The following is a 19,327-nucleotide window of genomic DNA, read 5'->3' on the forward strand; positions in this document are numbered from 1 at the left end:
CTTTTACACCCCCACTCAGGATCACCCTTGGTCATGCTGGCGTGGCACACTGGGCAGGGCAGAGGGCTCAGAGGATACACGCTTCTTCAGTGAAGTAGGACTTGCAGAAACATACGGATTATCCCTCCAGGCCACTCTAACCTGTTTAGTGTGTGTGTGAGGTGCGGGGGGGGGGGGGGGGTGCAGGAGAGATGCACACACTTGCAGCCTGCACATACATGCATGTAATTACCTCTTATATTTTCCTTTACTTTTATTTTTTTATTACAGTTTGCATTAGACACTTTAATTTTCATTTATTGTCTCATGGATATATTTCCATGCCAACAACCTTATTGTTATAACTATATAGAGTATTCCACTATATGATTACAACATAACTTATTTAATTAGCCCTCTGTTCATGGGAATTTGTATCCAGTTTTTCATAATTACAAATACTGTTACAATGAATATCTCCTAAGTATACCTATATGCGTTTATGTGAATATTTTTAAAGGAAATAGTCAAAGGACATTGGATAGGTTTTGCCAAATTGCCTTCCAGAAAACATTTTGCCAGTTTATACACTTCTTGCCCATCTATGAAAGTGCCCATTTCACCACCTTCATTGCCATCACCTATGGTTATCAGTTTTCCTAATCCCAACCAGTCTGCTAGTTGAAAACATTTTACTTTCTTTAGTTCCCAGTGATGTGAAGCATCTTCCCATGTGTTTATTGGTCACTTATATCCAAGCATCAGTGAAATGGCTGTTTTTATCCTTTGCCTATTTTTCTAAGGGAATGTTCACCTTTTTATATAAGAAACGCTACCTACGAAGCTGAAGGTAAGCAGGGCCCCGGGGGAGATGGGCGTGATGCAGCGGAGCACATCAAGGAGGACTTCCTGAAGGAGGTGCTGTTCTTCTGATGGGATTTCCTCTTGGAAGTGTGATGTCTGCTGAAGAAATGGATGGATTGTTTTTCTAGAATAAGAATGGAACAGTTGATGTCCATAACCCAGGAGGAGACAGAGAACCTGCGAAGACGTGAGATTGCCTGTGAGTCTCAGGGTGGGGAGTGGGATGGGTCCTGGGAACAGAGCCTGGCCATCTGGGGCACAGGGGTAGACAGCCCTGTCTATTGTCACCTGGGCAGGGTGCTGAGGGCTGACCCCTTGAGAGGGGAAGTATTCATGAGAAGGAAGAAGTGGTATATTTAGTGTGATGACATTTTAATTTTTTATTGTGGTAAAATATATACAACGTAAAATTTACCATTTTAACCACGTTTCATTGTATAGTTCTGTAGCATTAAGTACATTAGTGTGCTGCCATTACTGTCTCCATCTCTAGAAACTTCATCTTGCAAAACTGAAACTCTGTGCCCATTCAGTAACAACTCATCATTTCACCTCTCCTAGCCCCGGCACCCACCATCCTGCTTTCTTCTCTCTGAGTCTGATTACTCTAGGTGCCTCATATATATGGGATCATGGTATTTTTCTTTTTGCTGACTGGCTTCTTTCACTTAGCATGTCCTCAGGGTTCATTCATGTCACAGCATCCCTCTGAGTTTCCTTCCTTTTTAAGGCTGGATAATGTTCCATGTTTGGACCCACCACACTTTGTTAGTCTGTTCATCCGCCAGTGGGCATTGGGGTTGTTTCCACTCTTGGCTATTGTGAGTCATGCTGCTATGAATGTGGCCGCACACATATCTATTCAAGTCTCTGCTTTCAGTGTTTTAATTTTCATTTTAAAAAATCCACAAATATGTATTTCCATGTCACTGGAAGAATACGTATCAAAAGTGATAATATCTCTGGGTGACAGGTGATAGGAGATTCTGTGTGTGTTGTTCAGTGTTTTACAATTAGTCAACCTTTCAAACTTAAGTTACGTACATGGTTTAAAAATAAGATTTCTCTGAAGGGTGACCATCAGGCGGGTGACTGGGTGAACCCCCCGAGGCTGCCCCTCCCTCAGCCCGCCCCCCGTCTCTCAGCCGCCATGCAGCAGATGCTGACCGAGAGCTGTAAGAACCGCTTCCTCCAGATGACCTACGAGTCTCAGAGGCAGAACTTGGTCCAGCAGGCCTGTTCCAGGTAATGCAAGGAGAGGCGTCCAGAGGAGGGAATTGGGGGAGCCGGCTCTGGGCCCAGGGAGTCCCCTGCCCGGCCACCCCAGCCTCGGCCATGCTCTCAGAGGCAGGTGGTGACTGGTCTCCATGACTTTTCTAGCTGGACCTTATGGTTCTGTGTTGGGCTGTGAGAAAGTGACAATACCTCATTTCATTGCACTCCACAGATACTGTGTTTTTTACAAATTAAAGGCTTGTGGCAACCATGCCTCCAGCAAGTCTGTTGGCACCATTTTTCCTAAAGGCTCAGATGGTTAGCATTTTTTAGCAATAAAGAATTTTTTAATTCAAGTATGTGCATTGTTTTTTGAGACATAATGCTGTTGCACACTTAATAGATTACAGTTATGTAAACCTAACTCATACATATGCACCGGGAAACCCCAAGTTCTTGTGACTCATTTCATTGCAGTATTTCCTTTATTGTGGTGGTCTGCAACCAAACCTACACGATCTCTGAGGTGCCTGTAAATCACCACAACTTCTCATGCCCTCCTGTGTGCCGGGCTCTTGGCCACGTGACATGCACTAGCTTATTGGATCTCCAAGGGACTCTGCTGTTACTGGCCCCACTTTACCATCTCAGCTCAGGCTCAGGGAAGCCATGTGACACACCCCAGGAAACACAACTAGCAGCTGACAGAGCCAGATTCAAACCCAGACAGAGTGTGGGGGCGGGCGGGGGGCGTTGCTCCTGACGGGGGTGCACTCATCATCGCCAAGGATCCACACAGGTCGGGGGCAGGGTGCACTGGGGGGACGATGATGGGGTTGCCTTTGATGCTGAAGCCACTCTGGTCTGACCCTCCAAGTTCCCCATGGCTCTGCGGGTGTCTGTTCGGGGAGCCACAGGTGTCTGGCAGAGCCAGGTGAGAAAGGCCCAGTCGATGCTCAGGAGCCCCAGACGGGGACAGGCAGTAGCCCTGCTGCCCTGTCTCCTCCCACCCAGGGGGCGCAGCTGCCAGCCTCCCCTGCGTCCTCAGTGCGGACTCTCCCTCTTTCCCGGTGCATGGCATTGTGCTTAGGAGCACGGCACTTCTGCTAGTAACTGTGATGTCTTGGGCAAGTTGCGTTTCCTTTCTGAGTCCTAATTTTCATACCAGAAAAATGGGGATAAATCAGTACCTTCCCCTACAGTGGCTGGAGCCTTTAATGAGCATAAGGTATGCCACATAGGGTTCAATAAATAACAGCTATTGTTATGAACAAACAAACTCAAAGCCAAGATGCACCCAAGTATGGACATACATGAGGTTGCAAGTTTGGATTTTTGTGCCAAAATCACTAGACTTGTTCTGGGGGCTGGGAGCAGACCCGCTGTCAGGGCGAGACATGCTGGGTGGGGAGTGCGGATGCTAGTGCAGAGGAAGGGCAGCTTCCTCGGGGCCTGAGCGGCTCACCTGGGAGGCGGTGTTCCGGGACAGGGGTGGGTGTCTCCCAGCTCCCAGACACAGACTCTGTCACCTCCTTCCAGGCCATGGGATTCAGACAGACTCTGTGTCTGCCCCGCCTGGAGCATGACCCCCGCAGGCGCTCCATAAGCACTGTTGAATGAATAAATGGTTTATCTTGATCTCCTCCAAGGCGCCTGGCACACAGTAGGTGCTCAGAAAGTGTTGAGAGAGTAAATGAATGTGCTGTCTTTGTGGCAGCATGGCTGAAATGGATGAGCGGTTCCAGCAGATTCTGTCGTGGCAGCAGGTGGATCAGAACAAAGCCATCAGCCAGATCCTGCAGGAGGTAAGCCCTTGCCCAGGACGTGAGGGCGGGGGTGCACGAAGGGCACGCTGGGGCAGAACTCTGCATGGAGCCCTGTCCCAGAGTGCGTGTGAGACCCCACATGCTTAGTGCATTTAGTACAAACCATCAGGAAGAGAGGGGCAGGGAGAGGCCTCTGGGTGGTGATCTGGTCACCGCTGTGGCTGGCACCCACTCCCTGTGCTGTGGGGGCTCCATCATGAGGATTGAAAGGGCAGGGAGTGGTGCAATCGGAGAAGCCCACAGAGCGCTGCAGGACCTGGGCTCACCTCCGAGTCCGCTGCACCGTCCGCTCGACTCCGGTCTGCCGCCGACTGGGAAGCCAGGCAGGCCCTGCTCAGCAGCCTGTCTCGTTGCAGAGCGCCATGCAGAAGGCTGCATTTGAGGCTCTGCAGGTGAAGAAAGACCTGATGCATCGGCAGATCAGGAACCAGGTGAGTGGGGGTCGTGTACCCCCTTCTAGACCTGTCTCGTCAGCCTTCAGAGACATGCAGAGGTGGCTGGACAGACCGCAGTTAAGGTTGAATCCTGGCTTCTTCACAGGAGCTCAGCAGGAGGCCTCCCTGCAGAAGCTCCCTTTCCTCCCAGAACCTCGGTCAGGGGCTGTTGGCAGGTGCCCGAGGCAGCACTGTGGGTGCCCAGGGCTGAGGGGAAGGGCAGCTGCGGCCTTGACCGCGGGGCAGCCTGTGCTGAGCACTCGCAGGCAGCAGGCTGAAACCCCAATGTCCCATCAGCTCTGAACTGGGACAGACAGGATCTCCCACCTGAGGGAGCAGGGAGGGCCTGACGTCAGCTGGGCCTGGAGGAGGGGGCCAAGGCTGACCTCGGGCCAGCTCTGGGCGGGCCCCACCGCTGTGGCCTCTGGGCCGTCTGACTCTCTGGGCTTCCTGAGGGTGAGGTGCGCTCTGCGGGCTGGAGATGAAGTGAGTTTTCAGGCTGTGGGAATGCTCATCGCATCGTACTCAACACTTTGAATTTCACATTTTGCATGTTTTTTTTTCTTTTTATTCTTTTCTTTTTTGGCCAAAACCAGCTTACCTTTTTATTTCCCTCTTTAATTTCAATCCCACATAGCCGGACATGAAGCTCATTCCTCTGACCAGGGGTTGGTGGGGACCTAGGAACTTAGGGACAAGGGTCATAGGGTCATAGGCACAGGCTGTGCGGTCTGACCCCCAGGGCTAAAAGTCCCCAGTCACACCCTGGGGTGTGCAGTGACCCCTAGATATTCTCACTGTGGGCGGTTTTGACCCACCAGGCCAGCTGTTCCCCTTTAGACCCTGAGAAGGCACATCCAGGGAAAGGGCTCACTCACGTACCTGCTCTGTGTCATTAGGCAAGTTACTGAACCTCTCTGAGCCTCAGTTTCCCTGTCTGTAAAATGGAGGCAATAATACCTCCTAAGAGCCAGAGGAGAATTGACAAACCGATACATATAAAGTGTCCAGCACAGGCCTAGCATGCAGAATCCTCAATAAATATCAGCTATGACTCTTATTATTACTCAATCATTTCCATGACCCTCTGCTCCCATCTGGGACAGCTCTGCAGAGGAAGCAAGAGAATTGGTCAACAGTATTGACCAGGCAGGCATGTCCACACCCCTGCCCAAAGCACTCAGGGCCCCTTCATCCCAGAGAGCCCCAGAACAGATTCTCAGACCCCACTTGGCCATCAGAGAGCAGTGGCACAGACTTGAACTATGGCTAATGTGAATAAAAAACACCCTGTCTCATCTTCTGTTTAGATTAAGTTAATAGAAACTGAGTTATTGCAGCTGACCCAGCTGGAGTTAAAGAGGAAATCCCTGGACACAGAGGCACTACAGGTATGTAGGGCTCCCTGGCCTGCCCGGTACCTCCCCTGTGCCCCCTGAAATCCCCGCCTGGTGCCCCACCGCCTCTCCAGCAAGCCGGGCAGGTCTCCTCCGTGGCTGTGACCTTGGAGGGTGCCCCAATCCCAGAAGGCTGATGGGAGCGCAGGCCAAGCCTAGGGCTCGGGTCAGCTGTTGCCAGGCAGGAGGGTCAGAGGAAGGAGGGTTTCATTGCCAAGGCTCACCAGGTGACATCTCCATCTCCACGTTTTCTTTGTTTTGGAGCGGGGTTGCTGCTGAGCTCCCTGTCTCTTTAAGCCATGCTTCTGGGGCGCTGGTTCCACTCGGGCTGACATCCTCTGGGGAAGGAGCTCTCTTGGTGTCGCAGGGATGTCCGGAGGAGAGTCGCTGCGTCGCTCCCTGCAGGCAGCTTCTCTGCGGCTCGGCCTGCTGTCCTGCTCACAGAGAAGGGGCCGCAGGGACTGGCCGGCGGCGTCTGGACTGCAAGGCTGGACCTGGGTTCTGTCCAGCGCAGTCCTGCTGTGTGACCTGGGCGGGAGGGGGAGGGGCGGCCTTTCCCTTCTCTGCACCTCAGTCTGGTGCTCCACAGCCCTCCCCGCCATGGGTCTCCCCCACGTGCTGTGGGCTCAGTGAGAGGAGGTCAGATACCCAGGGCTTGTCATTTCCTTTGTTTGCTGTTTCTTACCACTCCACCGACATCAGTCACTAGATTCCATGCCTGGCCTTAGCCCCACGGGGCAGGGAGGTGCAGGCTTAGGAGCAGGTGGGGAGGGGATGCCCGGCAGAGGGGCCCCTCGGCTCTGCCCCCTAACTCTCAGCCTGAGATCGTGGGCAGAGACTTGATCTGAGTCAGCCCTCCATGAGCCCCCGGCTGAGAACTCTGCGGGGGATCCCGCCACTGTGCCCTGGGCCTCTGGCGCCAGGGCTGCTGGGAGCTTCCGGCGGCACTGGGTGTGGTCTTGTGTTGCAGGAGATGATCTCAGAGCAGCGCTGGGCCCTCACCTCCCTGCTCCAGCAGCTGCTCAAAGAGAAGACGCAGCGAGAGGAGGAGCTCCGGGCAATCCTGGTGCGTTGGGCTTCCGCGTAGCACCGAACACGGGCTTGCTTGCCCTCCACACACTTGCCATTCTTGGAAACACTTCTGTTATTCACATCATACTTGTTCATCGTAGAAAACATGGACGTTTACAAAGGAAAGGAGTCTCACTTCTGAGAGTTGTCTGTTGCTCATGGTTTGATGAACATTTTTCAAGCGTTGTGATACTTCTTTATAGCTATGTGTGCACGTGCTTAAACGTAAACAGTGCAGAGCCCTGGGTGACCAGCTCGCTTTCACCTGTTCTTCCCGTGTCACTGAAATACTCCTCCGCATTCTTTTCATGGCTGCGTTTGGAGAGGCCATCGTTTGGCCTGTTGAGCATTTAGATTGCTTCCCGTTCTTTGCTTTCATGAGCAGTGCGCTCTGACCGTCTTTGCAGCTAAGTATTTGAGAACAGCTGAGCCCAGGAGAGGACTTGCTGTGTCCAGGGCAGGCCTTTAATAAGCCTTTGACAGGAAGTACCCAGTTGTCCCCTGTGCCCACATGGGTGGCACATCATTAGGGTGGCAGAGCTGCATTTAGGTAGCAGCCAGGTCGCGTCCTCCAGATCCCAAGTGCATGTGAGTGGTGAGGATGGAGGCCAGCCCACTGGCTGGGGCTGGGGGACCGAGGCACTCCCCTGGTGTCGGTACTGCTCCAGGCACCCTCTGGGCTCCAAGAGCAGGCCCTGTGCAGGGTACGGAGGAGGCTGAGACCAGCTCCGAAACTTCCGAGCCCTGCGCAAGCCCCAGTGCCACGCTTGCGCCCATCAGAAGGTGCCTTCCCTCCCGCCGCCTCACTGCATTCTGTACAAATTGTAGTGTAGTGCGGGCATCGTGCAGGAGCAGCCATATACTTGGCCCTGGGTTCCTGCCCTCGAGGGGCGGTGAGGGACTCACTAGGGGAGGGAGCAGCACCTCAGCAGAACATGAGGTTCAGGGCCATGGGTTCCAGAAGAGAGGTACGTCCACAGCCCAGGCCAGGAGAGGGGAGCCAGTTAGGCAAGGCCCAGGAGTGACCACCAAAGGGCACTCAGGTCCCTGTGTTGAAATCCTGCTCCTGTGTCACATCAGACCCCGTGTCCTGGATGGGCCGGCTCCGCTGCTCAGACCCAGGCCCCAGAGCAGGACAGATCCGGTTCTGGATCGTGGCCCTGACACTGAGCAGCACCTCGACCTTGGGCTGCTAATCACTAGGAGGTGCCAGGTGCAGCAGTCAGGGGCAGGCCCCCACCAGGTGGGTGTGTGGGACCCTTCTCAGCGGTAAGCTGGGGGCAGTGCTGCTCCCTGCCCTTCCTGCCTGTGGTTGACGTGCTGTGATGATAGCGGACAGGGACGCTGTGAGATACCACGTGCCGTCCACGCGCTCAGAGGACACAGCTCAGTCACCATCATTGTCATTTTTTTTACTTACCGATTTGTAACTAACAGCATCAACTTCGTTCTGGCAGACGGAGTTAGAAGCCAAAAGTGAAACCAAGCAGGAAAATTACTGGCTGATTCAGTATCAACGGCTATTGAACCAGAAGCCCCTGTCCTTGAAGCTTCAGGTAAGGCCTGGTGGCGCCGCCCACACCGGGAGACTCAGGGGTACCCTGCTGCTTGACCTTCCAGCTTCATTCCGTGCGTGCTTCTGGTGGCTGGACCCCGGGCACAGAGTGAGAGGGAGGGTTCATTCCCGTGAGAGCAGACAGCTGCTGGCGCTCTGTGCGTGCTAACACACGTGGAGACAGTGCTGCCGCCGCGCACCTGCGTGGACAAGCCGGATGTGGTCCGCTCTCCCTGTCTCCATCTCCTCCCTCTCCCCTCCCAACACTTTTTTAAAAAATATATATTTTATTGATTTTATTACAGAGAGGAAGGGAGAGGGATACAGAGTTAGAAACATCGATGAGAGAGAAACATCAATCCGTTGCCTCTTGCACGCCCCCTACTGGGGATGTGCCCGCAACCCAGGTACATGCCCTTGACTGGAATCGAACCTGGGACCCTTGAGTCCGCAGGCCGACGTTCTATCCGCTGAGCCAAACCAGTTAGGGCAACACTTTTTTTTTTTAATGTTAAATAAAAATGGAGTCTTTCTGTACATACTATTTGGCAGCTTCTTCTTCCTCTTAGTGGTGATGGGCAGCTGTCCAGGCCCGGACATGGACTCATACCGGTAGGGTCCGCATTGTTTCCCCACAGCTGCATACCATGTGGCACATGGATGGCCCTCGTCCATTTAAACAGTCCCCTCAATGGTACTTAAGTTGCTTACTGTTTTCAAGTTCACAAATAGAGCGACAGTGAACTTCCTGTACATCCATCTCTCGGCGCTTACACACGCATTTTTGTAGGGAAAGTTCCAAGAATACATTTTGCACTTCGGTTATATATATTCACACCCTTTGTTTGCTGTTGTGAATAATGGCTTCTTGTTCTTCTTCCCTGTACAGGAAGAGGGCATGGAGCGCCCACTGGCGGCCCTGCTGGTGGAGCTGTCCGCCGAGCACTACCTGCCCATCTTTGCCCATCACCGCATCTCGCTGGACATGCTGAGCCGCATGAGCCCTGGGGACCTGGCCAAGGTGGGCAGCAGCAGCCTCTCGGGGGAGGTCAGCGCAGCGCTGGGCCACGGGCCCAACCTGGCCAAGGGTCGCTTGCTCTTCTTGCAGTTCTTGGAAAGCTCTGCTATTAGCACATGCCCCAGGGCCCCTTGCTGAAGGCGCCAGCAGCCAGGAGTGAGGCGGCCCCGTGGCTCTGTGCTGTGTGGCCGGCTCCGGCCCAGCCCAGGCCACAGTCTGCGCTCCTTGGACTCCACAGGTGGGCGTCTCAGAAGCTGGCCTGCAACACGAGATCCTGCGGAGGGCCCGGGAGCTGCTGGACACGGCCAGGATCCAGCCAGGTACTGACACCCACCTTGCGTGTGGACTGTGGTGGGGGCAGTCATCTCTTTACTCTTCAGGTCGAGCCCTAAAGGCTGGATCTAGCCCCTGCCAGTCCTTAAGGTTCCTTCCTAAAGGAACAGGATTTACGAATGAGAAAAACAGACAAAAAAATGGGAGTTTCCTTGCAGCATTCGGGGCCCTTGGCTCCCTGTCCCATGACCTTCCCTAAACCCACCCTACAGACACTGGGACTCACACACCCGGGGGCCTTGGAATCGAGGGAGAAACCAGCTGTATCCAGTGCCCAGCACTGTGGCTGGGGTGTCTGTGAGGATGTGTGTGACGGGCTGTGAGGGTAAGTGCAGGTCATAAAGGCCCTCCACCCGTCGGAGGCCAGGGGAGAGCAGGTACCGAGGTGGGTGCAGGGGCAGGCATGGAAACCGGCTCTCCTGTGTGCCGAGCACGATCTGCTGCCAGGCAGTTGCCAGCCATAGCACGTGTACCATGTTGTGTCACCTGTCGCAACCCCATCACATGGGTATTATTATCTCATTTGAGGGGTGAGGAAACAGGCAGAGAGAGGTTAACTCGCCTCTAACATCACACAGCCAGCAAACGGCTGAACCACTGGGCTCTGCTGCCCCTCAGGAAAGGCCGAGGGGCCTTGACACGCGGAAGGAGGCCTGGGGCCTAGAACAAGAATGAAGGCGAGGGCAGGCTGCCAGGCTGGGCAAGCCCACGGGAGGGCCAGCCTCGAGCAGGATCTGTTTGGGACAGAGGCTAAAGTGGAGGTGCCAGACCAGACCGAAGGGGTGAGGCAGGAGCTCAGACTGCCTGGCTGGGTCCCCAGATGTCAGGACTGATGGCAGGGCCATGCCATCTACAGACACCAGTTTTCCGGCCAATTTTACAGCAGGGACTGACTCTACCTAGAAAAAGTCATTAAGCTTCCAGCCCTTCAGTATCAAGTCTTGTGCAAAATAGCCCCCTCAGATGTTTGTCCCCCTGCATGGCCCCATCACACTCAGGTCAGGAAGAGTTTGGCATCAGGACTTGGGTCGCCCTAACATCGGCAATAACATCAGCAAACATGTTAGGATAACAACAGTGCCCACCTGAGGGGTTGAGACAAAGGTGACACCCTAGCAGACACACCTCCCTGGAGCAGAGTTGCAGGTACCTTTCACTCCAAGCCCCTCCAGCATCCAAAACCTCTCACCATCTCCCACCAACCCCAGAGCTAGCAGGAGCTGCTCCCTGCTCGGAGCTAATCCCCCTCTCAGGGTGTCCCTGCTGCCGGTGTGATGCCTTGGCTCTGCCCACCCCACCAGGAAGGGGGCTGTGGCGGATGGCTCCTTCTTAGCTCCAGAAGGGACAGGAAATGCTCGGGCGTTTTCCTACCAATGCTCTTACTGCTCCCAGGCCTCCATCTGTGTCATATTAAGTACAGAAGGGCCTCTTCACCACGATGGCTTGGGGCACCCTGATACCCTTAGAGTGTCTAGGGTTGTAATAACCTTTGAAAAATCTTCAGAATTTTTTTCCAATTATAAAATAATACTGCTTGTAAGTCAAACCACAGAATCAATGAAACATATGAGCTGAGGTCAGGGTGGGGATCAGGGCTGAAGCAGACTCAGGGATGTCGGTGGTGCCCACTGGGTGATGATCAGAAAGACTGCATTTGGAAGGGCCCAGGCTGATGTCTGGCTTCAGGGCTGGCGGCTGCTGCAGGGGAGAGCAGTGGGCACGCTGGGGGCCCTGCCAGGGGTGCGGGGAGCAGCCGTGGGGACCTCTCACTCCTGTCCCTGCTCCTCTGTCTCCCCGGCCACTGGGTGAAGCTGAGAGGGAGGCTCCTCCACCCGAGTCCCTAAGCAGGGGCTCCTGTGCTGCAACTCCACCACCAGGTGGCGCTGTGGCCTTGGGCACGTGGCCACCCTCTGAGCTCAGGTCTCATCTCTGAATGTGACAGAGCCCTACTTGCAGGATGGCCCTTAAAGGTCCGGGGGACGTTAGGCGTAAGAGACCCCAGTTAGCCAGTGCCGTGCCCCCTGCCCGTGTCCCAGCTCTCCCCTTTTCCAGATGGGGCAGGAGACTCAGAGAAGAGAAATAAGAGGGCGTGTGGTAAGGCTCCCCCCACCCCTCGCCCCCGCCCCATTCTGAGGTCAGAACACCCTCACCTCCAGCTCAGTGTCCACGTGGGGCAGGCAGGGCTGGGGGCAGCCCCTTGGGGTTGGGATCACTGGGAGAGGCCTGGCTCACCTCTCTCTGGTCCCCACAGAGCTGCTGAAACCACCCCCGGATGAGGTCCTCGGGGCCCTGGAGCCCACGGCCCCTGAGGAGCTTCCTGAGTCCGCGAGGCCGTCGGCTCCCCCCGCGGAGCTGGAGGTGCAGACCTCGGAGTGTGTGGTGTGCCTGGAACGGGAGGTAAGTTTGGAGCCGGCGCCCTGCCCGCGCCCATCCGTGTCTTCCTAAACACTTTGCTCTAGTCATGTAAGTATCTGGTGTTCATTAGAAGCTGTGGAAAATACAGGAAATAAAAGTGACCCATGATCCCATGACCCAAATATGAGCAATGCTAGACTTCTTTTTTTTTTCAAAGAGGGTGTTTTCCCTACTTAACAAATACATTAAGGAAAATTTCTCAAGTTGTTAAATATCAACAACACAATTTTCTCTGAAGAGGCTGTTCTAAAACCGTCTTTTTAAAAAAACATTACAACATTCACTCTTATTGTAAAAACTAAACAACACAGCATATAAAAATTTTTATGTTTTCTTTTCCCCAGAAGGTTTTAAATATATTTTTTCTTGTTGGCAGTATTACAGATGTCTCCCATTTTCCTCCCCTTCCCTCCCTCCTCCCAGCCATTACCCATCCCCCCCACCCAGGTCTTCAATACCCTATTGCCCGTGTCCATGGGCTCTGCATATAAGTATCTAAGTTCTTTGGTTTATCTCTTCTCATCTCCCCAACCCCACATCGAGGTATGTCAGTCTGTTCCATGCCTCCATGCTTCGTGTCTTATTTTGTTGGTCAGTTCATTTTGTTCATTATGTTCTACAAATAAGTGAGATCATGCGATATTTGTCTTTTTCGGTTTGGCTTATGTCACCTAGCATAGTATTTTCCAGGTCCCTCCATGCTGTCCCAAGGAGTAAGAGATCTTTTTCACAGCTCATAGTATTCCATAGTGTAACTATCCCACGGCTTTTGTACCTATTTATCCTACTGATGGGCACTTGGGCTGTTTCCAAATCTTCACTATTGTAAATAATGCTGCTATGAACATATATTCTTTCTGATTGGTGTTTTGGGGTTTTTAGATTATATTCCCAGAGGCAGGATCGTTGGGTCAAATAGAAGTTCCATTTTTAATTTTTTTAGGAAACTCCATACTGTTTTCCACAGCAGCTGCACCAGTCTGCATTCCCACCAGCAGTGAACTGGTGTTCCCTTTTCTCCACATCCTCGCCAGCACTTGTTGTTTGCTGATTTTTTTGATGATAGCCATTCTGACAGGTATGAGGTGATACCTCATTGTGGTTTTATTTGCATTTCTCTGATGGTTTGTGACTTCGAGCATTTTTTCATATGTCTCTTGGCCATTTGTGTGTCCTCTTTGGAGAACTGTGTGTTCAGGTCTGCTGCCCATTTTTTCATTGGATTGTTTGTCTTCCTTTTGTTGAGTGTCTGAGTACTTCATATATTTTGGGTATTAACCTCTTATCAGGTATGTCACTGGCAAGTATGTTCTCCCAGGCAGTGGGTCCCCTTTTCATTTTGATGGTGGTTTCTTTCTTTTTCTGTGCAGAAGCTTTTTATTTTTATGTAGTCCCATTTGTTTATTTTCTCTGTTTTTTTGCCCTAGGAGATGTATCTGTAAACATATTGCTCCATGAGATGTCTGAGATTTTGCTGCCTATGTTCTCCTCTAAGATTTTTCTGGTTTCATGGCTTACCTTTAAGTGTTTCATCCATCTTGAACTTATTCTTGTGTATGGTGTACGTTGGTGGTTTAGTTTCATGTTTTTTGCATGTGTTTGTCTGGTTTTCTCAGCACCATTTGTTGAAGAGACTGTCTTTACTCCATTGTATGTTCTTGCCTCCTTTGTCAAATATTAATTGGCCATAATGGCGTGGGTCAATTTCTGGAGTCTCTGTTCTGATCCATTGGTCTGTATGACTGTTCTTGTGCCAGTACTGGGCTGTTTAGGTTATAATTCTTTGTAGTATAGTTTGATGTCGGTATTGTGACCCTTCCTACTTCATTTTTCGTTCTTAAGATTGCTGCAGCTGTTCGGGGTCTTTTGTGGTTCCATGTACAACACAGCATATAAAATTAAAACTCACCCTCCCTCCACCGTGCGCCCCTGCTTAGAAAAGGTGGCCGTGTTAGAGCATTTGGTTTCCCTCGGTCTTCACCACACCTGGGGCAGGCATGATGTGGAAGGACTCGGTTATAAATTTAACCAAATTCCTGCTTTGGGGCCCCATAGGTTGGCTTCCAATTTCATTATTACAAACAGTGCTGAGCTGAGCAGCCTGGAACGAGTTGGGAGCACACCTTAGGCCAGTGATGGCGAACCTTTTGAGCTCTGCGTGTCAGCATTTTGAAAAACCCTAACTTAACTTTGGTGCCGTGTCACATATAGAAATTTTTTGATATTTGCAACCATAGTAAAACAAAGACTTATATTTTTGATATTTATTTTATATATTTAAATGCCATTTAACAAAGAAAAATCAACCAAAAAAATGAGTTCGCATGTCACCTCTGACACGCGTGTCATAGGTTCGCCGTCACTGCCCTAGACTGTGGCCTTATGGTAAATTCCTAACAGGAGGAACCACTGAAGCAAAGCGTAGGCGTGGCTTCTAGGCCATCGTGTTGGAATTGCTTTTAGACTGGGGGCTGGGCAAGTGCACACACAAAAAAACACAAAAATTGGGAACAGCCTTCCCGTCCAGCAGCAGGGCTGGTTCCATCCAGAGGGCACCGCAGCTGTCACCCCGAGAGAGGGGGGCAGGCAAGTAGTAAAACATCAGAGCATATAATCCAGTTTCATATTAGAAAGAAAGGGGCGGGGCTTACGGGCATTTATAGATTTTTAACAAAACATGAAGGAGTGCCGGACTGCTAGCAGAGGGCAGGGCTGGGCGTTCCCCTGCTGTGTGGCGTGCTTCTGGATGGTCGAGAGGCTCAGGACGACCAGTGGCAGAGCCCAGACGCTGCGCTCTCTCCTCAGGCCCAGATGATCTTCCTCAACTGTGGCCACGTCTGCTGCTGCCTGCAGTGCTGCCAGCCGCTGCGCACCTGCCCGCTGTGCCGCCAGGAGATCGCCCAGCGCCTCCGGATCTACCACAGCAGCTGAGCGCCCGCCTGGCCCCCGGCCCTCCGGCCCACGTCCACACCTGCAGGCCCAGGGCTCCAGCTCACCCCTGCTCTCCCCAGACGAGTAAGGCCCCTCTGGCCTGGGCCCTACCCTACAGCCCAGGAGGGCGCCCCCCACCCTCGATCTCCAAGCAGCTGGGCCGGCCGGGCAGGTGGATGTTCCTAGCGGTGACCTGCACACTGTGGAAGAAGAGGGGAGCCCTCCTGGTACCAGGGAGGGTGTGGAGAGGCAGCCGTGGCACCATCTGAGCACAGGACGGAGTGTCCTGGCCAGTGTGCTCCGCCCTTCCCAGCCGACGCTGGCAGCCTGTCCCTTCAGGAGCCTTGCTGTTCTTGCCAGGGGAACAGAGGCAGTGCTGTCCCACGCAGCAGGTGGCGGGAGTCAGGAGGGCCCTGATGTGAGGAGAGGCCACAGGCCACCACGGGCTGTCCGATCGGCTGGAATGTGTTCAGTGCAGGCCTGGTGCCACAGGCGACATCAGCCCCTTCTTGCCTCCCTCACCGCTGCCCCGCCACACTCGGGCCCCTCTGCTCCAGATCTGCACCACCTCACCCCACGCGGCTCAAGGGCGGGCAATGAGCTTTGCAGACCCAAAGCAGGACTGCCAATAAACCCACTTCTGGCCTGCTGCTTCGGAGTCATCACTGGGTCCTGATGGAGGGGAAGAGTCCGGGGGCTGGGTGCGGTCAGGGAGGGCTGCACCCTGGTCAGAAGGAAAGGAGGAGGCAGAGTCATTCCCAAACGTGAATTTATGCAAACCCCTTGGGACGGGAGACGCGGCTCAGAGAAAAGTGGCACAGGAGGCAGCCGGAGCAGATGGTGCCGTGTCAGGCCCAAGCGGTCGTTATCCCAGACCAGGGAGCCCAGCTGCGGGCTGAAGGCCCAGGACCTGCAGCTAGGACACGGCGGTGCCGGGTGTGGAGCCGTGCGGGCTGTTCGTGCACAATCCCAGGAGCGTGCACCTTGTCCTGGCTGTAGAGTTGCACGCTTATTGTGCCTTTTCTGGCAAATGGTTTTGAGCCACGGGCAGGGTTTTCTCTGGGCCGGAGGCAGGCCAGCTCAGGGTGCCTGGGCTCTGCCGCTAGCTGTCCCCCCCCTGACCCTGGCCGCCTTCCATCCTGTTTCCTGTCTGTTCAATGCTGGACATGCTGGGGCTCTGATGGAGACCGATGGTCACCCCAGGGGCAGTGTCCAGAGCCAACTGGACGCAGGGGACAGGCCTGGTGGCAGAAAGAGCCCTGTGCATCAGTTTCCCCGCCTCTTGGGACCGTCCATCAGTCCTGTGGGCTGAAATGGACGAAGGCTCCTTGTGTGAGGCAGGAGCTGGGCCTCTTCCCGCGATGCCTCCTTCCCCCTCACCACTCGCCCTGCTGAGCTCCCCGTGGTCAGGTGGGGAGGCTGAGGCCTGAGAGGGGCAGAGCCGCTCTGCAGAGCACATCTGCCCTGCGAGAAAGGACGCTGGCGAGTCCCCTCTTATAGGCGAGGCACCGGAGGTGGAGTTAGTGACTTGCTGAGGACAGCAGCAAGACCAGAGGTGAACCCCTAGTCTGTGGCCCCATAGCCCCTGCTGTTCCACACCCCAGCCCTCGTGGACGAGCCCTCGGCCACTGACCACGGTGGGCAGCCTGGTACCAAGGAAACCAACATCCGCCACAGTGACGCTGCCATCTACCCAGGAGGAACACGTTTTTACCCATGGATGAGGCAGCCCGTCCCCACCAGGTGTGTGTGTGTGTGGTAGTGGGGTGGGGGGGGGGGTCCCCTAACCTCAGTTTACACGTTGGTGACGTGGTAATGATGGCACCATATGCTGGATCTGCTGCCAGGCTCTGGTCCTGGAGGTGCAGGCCCACAGCAGGTGCTGTGCGGTCAGGAGTCTTGAAAATGTGGCATCGTTGTTTGGATCCAGCATGCGCCGGAGGCCCACCCCCTGTGGGTGCCCCCAGCCACGTGGCCTTAAACCTGCAGGAAGACCGCCCTGCCCAGATCTAGCCGAGGAAGCTGAGCTCAAGGCAGGCCCGTCACCTACATGCTGTCTTCCCTCTGAGACTCAGTTTCCTCCTGTAAGACGGAGGGTACGAGAACTCTGAGCTGGAGGTACTCGGTCCAGTGAGCCCAGAAAGCCAGGGCGCACGGACAGGCCCGCCCGCAGTCTCCAGCCAGGTCTCCTCCTGCCAGCACCACACACAGGCCACTGGCTTTAAATAAAGCATTTATTGATTAGTAGAAGCTTAAACAGTTTGCTGAATATTTTCAATACAATATCTGGGAAGAATGACTGGAAAATCCCCAAAGAAGGCACTAGAGGAGGGCATCGTAAGACGGAATGTGTCGGTAGAAGAGGTTTAGTGAGGTGCGGGGTGGGGGGCTGCACCAACCGCTGCCATCCATCCTGGGGTCCAAGGCCCGGGCCCCAGGAAGCAGATCAAGGGAGGGTGCAGGGCTGGGTGGGGGCCCCACCCCGAGGACCCTGAAGAAGTCAGTCTGCCCTGCCGACCCTCTCCTCGAAGCAGCAGGGGCGGGGCCGGGGACTGCCAGGCTGGGGGTTGCCTCGGCCTGACCCTCACCCCCAGGAACAGGAGGCTGAGGACAGTGGGCCCCCAAGTGACTCACATTTGAAAACAGGCCTGGAATGTTAGGCTGAGGTGACTTGGGGACTCAGGCAGCAACAGCCAAGCCACAGCCTGACCCCAAGCCCTCAGAGCGGCGACCAGTGGTGCCTCGGGAGCCGTGACCCCCAGGAACCCTAGAGCTCCCGCAGTGGACAGCCGTACCTTGGAGGTGGCCCTCGGAAGACAGAATCCACACCTGCTAAGCCCTGCCCCTGAGCAGTGCCGCCTCCCTCAGCCCAGCCCAGCAGGCGGGCACAGGGGTGGGAGCCGGCTGAGGCTGGAACCGGGAGACAAGGCCTGAAGGCCAGCCTGGCCTCCAGCAACCTCTGCCCTCTGGCCTCCTGCTTGCATGGCTCATTCTTTCCTGCCCTTTTCCTGCCCTCGGACACTTCCTTGCCCAGACCAGCACATTCCAAGCCTTTCTCATTCCACCCCAGGCCTATGGCCCCTCCCCCCACCCCAGCCTGGCTCTGGCCCGAAGACCCCTCCTTGCACTTCCCCTCACCCAGAGCGGGGAAGCCAGGCCACTGTCCACTCCAAAACTGGCCTCTGGGCCCAGCCTGGAAGAGCGGAGAGGGGAGTGGGGCCCAGGGATGGGCCTGGACACTCCATGTTCCTGGTTCCAGTGAGCCCTGGGTGAGAGGGGAGGAAACTCATGGGCTCTGAGTCAGCAGACGATGCCTTTGCCTCCCTCTTTGCAAGGATGGCAAGACCCCTTAGGGACACGGGCCCACGAGGAAAGGCAGGAAGGGAGGACCCAGAGAACTGGGGCCACCCGGCGCCCCCCAGGCCCCTCAGCTTTGCTCATCCCCTAGCCAAGCAGGAAAGCCGAGATCACCCCACAGAAGAGAAAACAGCAACAGAGTGTGACAAACCCAATAAAGTGACTTCGGGTGGGCCTGTCCCTGCTCAGCCCGAGGAGCCGCACCAGCCCTGCCCACCCCCACCCGGAGGCACAAATCCAAATCCCAGGGGCCAAGCTCCTCAGTGCCTCAGCGGGAGGGGCCTGCGCGCCGCGTCCAACAGAAGCTTGGGGGCGACCAGCCTAGAACTCAGTCTGCACCCCCGCGCTGTCCTCGGTGGTGGTGTGGATGGGGGGCCGGCCGCCAGGGCTGGACTCCTGCTCCCCGGTCTCCTGGTCATTGGGCTTTGGAGGCTCAAGGTCCACAGCCTTTCCAGGTGGGAGCTGCTGGAGGGGCGAGGCCCGTGGTGAGGCTGCAGGTGGTGAGGAGGGCGAAGGCGAGGAGGGCACAGGGATCGCGGGCAAGGGGGCCCCGTTGAGCAGGGGGCAGGCTGGCGGGGGGCTCTCAGCCCCCAGATCCTGGGCCAGCAGGTCACGGACCTCAGTGACACTGTCCGGGGACGCAGGTGATAGTGGCTCACGGCCGACCTCGAAGGGCAGCCCCGCCTCCTCGTCCTGGACCACGGACACCACCTGCTTGGCACGCCGTCGCTTTTCCGAGATGGTGGCTGCTTCCTGGACACCGGGGCTGGGGCTGCCACTGCGCCCACTGCCACCATCACTGCCACCGTACTCCTCACCCCAGTTGATGGGCGAGCCCTCGGCCAGCAGGTGCAGGTTGGGGTCGCTGTTGTGCAGGACCACGCTGTCCCGGTACAGGTTGTGCTTCCTCTGCACGGCGGCCTCCTTCACGG

At 55.0% G+C, this 19,327-nt stretch overlaps 2 protein-coding genes across 3 annotated transcripts in view; one reads left to right on the top strand and one right to left on the bottom strand.

Annotated features, from left to right (window-relative positions):
* LRSAM1 (leucine rich repeat and sterile alpha motif containing 1) overlaps window positions 1-17,292 on the top strand; it is a 33,785-nt gene extending 16,493 nt beyond the window's left edge. Inside the window, exons 16-26 of one of the 2 annotated variants that reach the window (XM_081103291.1) lie at window positions 972-1,042; window positions 1,989-2,088; window positions 3,776-3,863; window positions 4,241-4,315; window positions 5,629-5,709; window positions 6,686-6,781; window positions 8,244-8,342; window positions 9,231-9,362; window positions 9,598-9,679; window positions 11,944-12,089; window positions 14,913-17,292. In XM_081103291.1, the coding sequence (XP_080959417.1) occupies window positions 972-1,042; window positions 1,989-2,088; window positions 3,776-3,863; window positions 4,241-4,315; window positions 5,629-5,709; window positions 6,686-6,781; window positions 8,244-8,342; window positions 9,231-9,362; window positions 9,598-9,679; window positions 11,944-12,089; window positions 14,913-15,038 (1,096 nt within the window). In that variant the 3' untranslated portion in view covers window positions 15,039-17,292. The remainder of the gene's footprint in view (window positions 1-971; window positions 1,043-1,988; window positions 2,089-3,775; window positions 3,864-4,240; window positions 4,316-5,628; window positions 5,710-6,685; window positions 6,782-8,243; window positions 8,343-9,230; window positions 9,363-9,597; window positions 9,680-11,943; window positions 12,090-14,912) is intronic. The other variant, XM_081103292.1, reaches the window with a different exon arrangement.
* Window positions 17,256-19,327, bottom strand: part of NIBAN2 (niban apoptosis regulator 2) — a 48,554-nt gene continuing 46,482 nt past the window's right edge. Inside the window, exon 14 of the mRNA XM_081103290.1 lies at window positions 17,256-19,327. Coding sequence (XP_080959416.1) covers window positions 18,717-19,327 — 611 coding nt within the window. The 3' untranslated portion in view covers window positions 17,256-18,716.

The sequence above is a fragment of the Myotis nattereri genome, assembly GCF_964212035.1.
Source record: "Myotis nattereri genome assembly, chromosome: 12".
In the NCBI taxonomy this organism is placed as follows: Eukaryota; Metazoa; Chordata; class Mammalia; order Chiroptera; family Vespertilionidae; genus Myotis; species Myotis nattereri.